At 48.7% G+C, this 6,832-nt stretch overlaps 3 protein-coding genes across 3 annotated transcripts; 2 read left to right on the forward strand and 1 right to left on the reverse strand.

Moving 5' to 3' along the window:
• The first annotated feature begins 1,136 nt into the window (after positions 1–1,136).
• On the forward strand, positions 1,137–1,579 carry LOC141161114 (histone H3). Its single transcript, XM_073645889.1, has one exon. The coding sequence runs from the start codon at positions 1,153–1,155 to the stop codon at positions 1,561–1,563; it is 411 nt and encodes a 136-aa protein (XP_073501990.1). The 5' UTR covers positions 1,137–1,152; the 3' UTR covers positions 1,564–1,579.
• Positions 1,580–4,280: 2,701 nt separating this feature from the next.
• On the forward strand, positions 4,281–4,673 carry LOC141161115 (histone H2A type 1-like). Its single transcript, XM_073645890.1, has one exon. It carries the CDS (start codon positions 4,281–4,283, stop codon positions 4,671–4,673), a length of 393 nt encoding a protein of 130 aa, XP_073501991.1.
• A 1,468-nt stretch (positions 4,674–6,141) lies between these two features.
• On the reverse strand, positions 6,142–6,453 carry LOC141161116 (histone H4). The gene has a single exon (XM_073645891.1). It carries the CDS (start codon positions 6,451–6,453, stop codon positions 6,142–6,144), a length of 312 nt encoding a protein of 103 aa, XP_073501992.1.
• Positions 6,454–6,832: the final 379 nt, after the last annotated feature.

A 6,832-nucleotide genomic window follows, 5' to 3' on the forward strand; every position in this document is an offset into this window, starting at 1 on the left:
GGAGTGTGGACTACATAAGGGGACCCACCAGAGCTTCTATCCGGATCAGAGAGACTGTAAGCGGGACCTCTGGCGAGAGGCCGAAATATCCCTTCCTTTCTTTTCGCAAATTCTGCTGTTCCTGTTTTTTTTCCGGCTGGGACGCCCTCCTGCAAAGACAGACAGGCCTGCGACGGGGGACACATCCTTCTGGAGTAAAGGACTGGTAACGTGTGAGTAGGGACAGTGAGGGTCAGCTTACCAGTACACGTTATTACTGTGCGTATTTACGGTTGTCATTTATTGTTTTTTTCTTTGCTGTGTTAAAAATGTATACGAGTAAAGATCTGGTTATCAAGATAGAGTCTGTGTGTGGGGATCTTGCTGGGCCAGATCATAGATACCAATGCGCGGCCTTGCCCGCGGTCACTTCAGAGGGACTGGAAGAAGCCGATCTCCTACCTAAGCTTTGTCACATCTTCACCACTTGATATGGCTGTGATCCTTGTAACTACTTTCGATTAAGGAAGGTGTGTGTGGTTCTAACTCCAATGTGAGACCTATAAAACCAGCGTCTCCCTGCATGTGACTGATGACTACTGTACAGGTCCGTGAACTGGGGACAGGATTGTATGGATGGACTGCAGAACGATAGGCAACAGCGCAAGAAGGGAAGGGGCCGATGTGTTACAGCAATCTTGTCACACGTCCCATCAATCCTTACTGCAGACTTCTGCTGCGACCCTTATAACCCACGTCTGAATTAGTAAAGGGGGGATTATTCCTATGGGAGACCCAAAAGACTAGTATAGTCCTGAATGAGAGTGAAGGCTGCGGAGCTATAGTCCAGCTCCGTGTATGGAGAACATGGGAATACAGAGACATCGGCGGCTCCTGCTCTAGAAGCCGCATGTTGATCAGAGCAGCTGGTAATGAGTGTGAACTGGACAGACCCCGCTCCCTCTTTTGGAGGATGGGGTTACTGAGTTCTAGGCTGAGTTTCTGAACGATGATTGGTCGCGGATATCGCACACTATTTGTCGGCTTGTTCTACAAATTGACCAATGCAGTGCAGGGGGCGTGTTCACATGACGCGGTAACAGGAGCAGAGGAGTATAAATATCCCGCTCTCGCCGCTCCTCTCACCACTTATGTTCTCCTCTATACAGAGCTATGGCCAGAACTAAGCAGACCGCTCGTAAATCCACCGGAGGGAAAGCTCCCCGCAAGCAGCTGGCCACTAAGGCCGCCAGGAAAAGCGCTCCCGCCACTGGCGGAGTGAAGAAGCCTCACCGCTACCGGCCAGGGACAGTCGCTCTCCGTGAGATCCGCCGTTACCAGAAGTCCACCGAGCTGCTGATCCGTAAGCTTCCCTTCCAGCGCCTGGTGAGAGAAATCGCCCAGGACTTCAAGACCGATCTCCGCTTCCAGAGCTCGGCCGTCATGGCGCTGCAGGAGGCCAGCGAGGCTTATCTGGTGGGGCTGTTTGAGGACACAAATCTGTGCGCGATCCACGCTAAGAGGGTCACCATCATGCCCAAAGACATCCAGCTGGCCCGCCGGATCCGTGGGGAGAGAGCTTAGATCCGTCCTACACGTCTGACTATAACAAAGGCTCTTTTCAGAGCCACCAAATCCTCCATAATAACGAGCTAATCCCTCACATACTCCTCTTAATTCCTTTTCAATCCTCTACAGCTCATTAATATCTGTGGCGCTATTGTCCCCGCAGATCCTACCACAGACCGAATAATACCAGGATTAGGCTACTGTCACACGATCAGTATTTTGTCAGTCTTTTTCTTTAGTATTTGGAAGCCAAAACCAGATGAGGAACAATCAGGAAAAGTATAATATCAACCAGTGCATATATTCTGGATTTGTCACTCCTGGTTTGGTTTACATAATCTACCAGCAGCCTGATGGGTGTTATGCCGGGGTCTTAGTGCACAGGACCCGGTCATTACACGGCGTCCATCTACAGCTGGGACATTTCCTGTGAACACTCGCTCTCCCCTATCACCCGCACGGGTCTGATCCTGAAGATCTCATGTATCAGAATCCAGTTGTTCATCCCAAGATAGTTTGTATTTATCATCTGCCACATAATGGATGAGTGGGACCGAACTCAGCATGGGCTGGGGGAGCAGACAAGGCACCAGTATAATTCAGGGGTGAATAAGACACACGGCCACTGAGGAGTTAAATGGAGGAAATACTTGTATCCGGTATTGGTCGGTGCCTGAGGATGTCTGTCAGTCATTGGCTGATCACAGATCCGTTGGTGGTTTTGAAATTCCCGCTCAATCGTTGTTCTTTGTCCTCCGGATTATTTATTAACGACTCCTGCTAATAGCGGAGATCGCAATTTGAGCAATCCGGTCTGGGGGCAGCTCTACCCCGCTGAGAATACAGGGTCCTCTCCTCCAGAGCGGTCTGCCCCCGAACAAATGTGATCGTTCTCCTGATCGGCAGGTGGAGGATGTGCCGGCCTTGTTATTATTCTGGGAGGTTATTAACCTTTTGAGGCCGCCATCCATCCGAGACTCCAGTGCCCAGGACGAGGTCATCACACAGACGTCCGTATTCCGGCTACACAGGGCGTCCATCCAGCTGCCTCATACGGACACATTCCCTGCGAGTATTCGCTGCCTCTACAACACAATTGTATCTGATCCTGTTAATATCAAGATCAACACATTCATCTGACTGCGGTATGATAGGATTTCTGCTGTGTAGTAATCGCAGCACAGAGAGCTATGTACTGTGTGCACAGAGGTATCTATCATGTATGACATTGCTGCAGAGTTATGACTTGGTGACAGATTGCACATGTCAGACATTTCTTACTGCTGTCCATGTTTCTGCTGTATCATTTATTCTCTACAATCTGCATTAGAAACATAATTTATTATACATATAATGATAGAAAAGGATCCAGAACCAAGATCTCATCCGTCTTTCTGATTGAGCCCAGCCGCTAATATCTCCCCATATCCTGCAGGAACAACAACCTGTAAGAGGCGGCAGCTGCACTGACAGCACAGAGGCCACTTCTCCCCGGGGAGACTTCATCTTCTTACAATCAGATTGGTGATCGGAGCTCTCTGCACTTCCGCAGTGATTTCATCTTATAGTACATTAACACTTTGCTTTCCAGACTAGTAATAATCTTTTATGGACTTACTATTTTCATACTTTTAATTATACAGATGGAGATTGATGTTCAGATTTGAGTCTTATTGTTAGTTTTCATAATGTGTAACTGAAATCTCCGATATCCGTATGTATAACTAACTACATTTAGTACTAGAGAATCTTGTCTAGCGATTGTATTGGGATATTTCTCCTCTTAACAAGGGATTCATTGTTCTCCTCTTCATTCTTGGAGCTTCTACATGTGGATTTATTGCCTGAGAGCTGCCCGTCCTGACACTGGATAAAGGGGGGGAGGACAAGTGAAAGAGTAGAAGAACGAGCAGTAACGGAGCAGGAATCTATAGAAAAGGAATAAAGCTCCTGTGAGGGTGTGATGACCGATAACCTAACTGCATGTCTGACCTATGGGATCCGGACAACAGTGTAATTTTCTGAGCAATCTGCAATACATGATCGTACATGTCCTGTCACACACTTCCTCCCTGTAGCTGTACAATTGATCTGTACATGAATTACTGGATTAAACTACTGGGGAGATGATCGGGGGGATATGGTGGGATCTTATTTTAAAAGCAGTATTGTTTTTCCCTGAAGTATTGAAATATCGCTTGTAGGATGCCTACCTAGTAAATTGTCGTCCACAATACAGATTGTGATGTCCTGAAGATAAAGGGAGATGGGATTGTCTCCAGGTCAGACACACGGGGCACATCACAGCTTTTGGCTGATTCACTCTATATATCTATGAAAGGAAACCGAAGCATCCCTGACCCCGGGTCTTGTATTATAGAAAGCGGAGACTGCTCAACTAAAATCTCCAGACTCCTGACTCAATGATCGCTGAACACAAGCTGCTTTCCAGATATAGGTCGGTCATAGAACCTCATGTTATATGGAGACAAAGAACAGAAAAGCCATCAGCCACTGAGCGGGAACTTCAAACTCATGAACAAAAAGTCACGTGACCTGTGTAAGCTGCGCCCGCTGCGTTTTATTGGTGTTTCCACAAGTCTGCTCTCCATTGGCGGCTTCAGATCCATCCAATGATAAGGTAGGAGGTCGGGGCAGCAGCGGATAGAAACGGCAATATTCCAGAATTCAGTTTTTCACCTGCGATTGACTTTTTGGAGACGATTACAGCGATGTCTGGATGCAGTAAACAAGGAGGCAAAGTCCGTGCTAAGGCAAAGACCCGCTCATCCCGGGCAGGACTCCAGTTCCCAGTCGGCCGTGTGCACAGGCTTCTCCGCAAGGGCAATTATGCCGAGAGAGTCGGCGCCGGCGCTCCGGTCTATCTGGCCGCTGTGCTGGAGTATCTGACTGCTGAGATCCTGGAATTGGCCGGCAATGCCGCCCGGGACAACAAGAAGACCCGCATCATCCCCCGTCACCTGCAGCTGGCGGTGCGCAATGACGAGGAGCTCAACAGGCTGCTGGGTGGGGTGACCATTGCCCAGGGAGGCGTCCTGCCCAACATCCAGGCCGTGCTGCTGCCCAAGAAGACCGAGAGCAGCAAGGCGAGCAAGAGCAAGTGAGCGCCGCTCCTCCACATCTGTCCGAACAACCAAAGGCTCTTCTAAGAGCCACCACATCCTCCTCATCAGAGCCGGCACCGCTGATAGGCGATGGTCCACACTATATAGAGAGAACAACACGATCTATTCTATGTTCTACTGTATGATTTACTATAGATCGGAAATGTAAAGCATTGAATAGGTTGATTCGGCTACATTTCATAGCGCAGAGACCACTCTTACCATGCTGGACAGTGATGTGGTATATACAGTAAAGTACAAGGGATGACGGACATATTTCCTTGGGGAAGGGTGAGCACTAAGCATTTGCTTGGTTGAGCTAACTCCATTTTTCATACAACTCTCGGTGCGGCTGATAACACGTTATTTCATAAAGCCTAATTAGACAAATATTGTGGCAGTTGGTTCTATAACCTCCGTTCAGTCCTCAAGTAGGGGATGGCGGGAGAAGAGGTTAATTCTATTCTGTGCCGTTATCTGTATATTCAGCAGTGATCTGATGCTTCTACTCCGCTCCATCTACACATCCAGGAGGCTCCTCATTCACCCACTAATCTACATTGATTCCCTGTGGTGTTCGCGCCGATCTGATCACAGACAAAGGAGAAGTCTCACAGGTTCTGCCAGGAGCCTGATGTGATCGCCGCCGGGTCTGGGGAAGACCCCGCTTCTGTAAAGTGTGGAGGGGGCATCAGCAGACACACGGCTACTAAAGAGTTAAACGGTGGAAGAAATACTTCTATACGGTATTGATCGGTGCCTGAGGATGTCTGTCAGTCATTGGCTGATCACAGATCCGTTGGTGGTTTTGAATTTCCTACTCAATCGTTCTTTGGATTATTACCGGCTCCTCTGCTTGTAGGGAGATCGCATTCTGGTCTGAGGGAAGCTCTACCCCATTGTACAGCGCAGAGCCGCTTGCCCCAATCACGGTGATCGTAGAAAGGAGGGTGGGCGCCATTATTATTTTGGCAAGGTTGTGAACTTTCCGAGGCCGCCATCTGTATCGTACTCTGCAAATACACTGAGCCTGATACAAGCCCCGTCCTCAATCACTGGATTTTGTTTCCATAGAGAACAATCTTTACCACCTTCATTCAAGGTTTTCTCCGAGCAGCACTCGGAACATCGCTACTGATGGGAGCAGGAATGTACCTTGTATTACAGAAAGCGGATACTGCTTCCATAACTCGGGAGATCTACAGATTCCTGTATTGGACGTAATCGGTGATTGACTAGAAATCATTCCAACCGCAAGAAACTATTAACCCTTCAGTGCCAGTATTCTCAGAGTTCGTTCTGAACAATGAGTGAACATTTTAAATCCTTGTGAACAGCGTATAAATCTCGCACTGACATTCACAAGCACAAGGATTATTATTCCACAGGAGATTGTAGCCTCTCACTTAGAAGATGTGGTGGCTCTGAAAAGAGCCTTTGGGTTGTCAGGATGGAGCAGAGAATACAATTAACCTCCGAAGCCGTAGAGAGTGCGGCCCTGGCGCTTGAGCGCGTACACCACGTCCATAGCGGTGACGGTCTTCCTCTTGGCGTGCTCGGTGTAGGTGACGGCGTCACGGATCACGTTCTCCAGGAAGACTTTCAGGACACCGCGAGTCTCTTCATAGATGAGGCCGGAGATGCGCTTGACGCCTCCTCTGCGAGCGAGACGGCGGATGGCAGGCTTGGTGATGCCCTGGATGTTATCACGGAGCACCTTCCTGTGCCGCTTGGCACCGCCCTTCCCGAGACCTTTCCCTCCTTTACCGCGACCAGACATCTTCCAAATAGTCAGTAGAAAACTGTGACTAAACCGCACCGACTCTTCTTTTATATAGAGTATAGGTGGACCGGAGAGAAGACTGCAGAGATGACGCGTTTCCAGGGCGGGTCTTACAGAATCTACATTAGCTCCTCCTTCCTCTGCTGATTGGCTGAACACAGAACTGTTGGTGAGTTTGAATTTCCCGCTCATTGTGCAGTTTCTGCAGTTCTTTCCAGCTTCTACTCTATGTAACTTTTTTCCCTGTGAAGAGAAATATCTCAAATATCGTCACATATCTAGTGATGAGCGAGCACTAAAATGTTCGGGTGCTAATGTGGCACCCCTGAGGGTTCAGTCGCCACAGGGGTACTGCACCTCAGACCAAGGTGTGATA

This window comes from Phyllobates terribilis, unplaced genomic scaffold (genome assembly GCF_046119375.1).
Source record: "Phyllobates terribilis strain yellow unplaced genomic scaffold, ASM4611937v1 Scaffold_9__5_contigs__length_417890890, whole genome shotgun sequence".
In the NCBI taxonomy this organism is placed as follows: Eukaryota; Metazoa; Chordata; class Amphibia; order Anura; family Dendrobatidae; genus Phyllobates; species Phyllobates terribilis.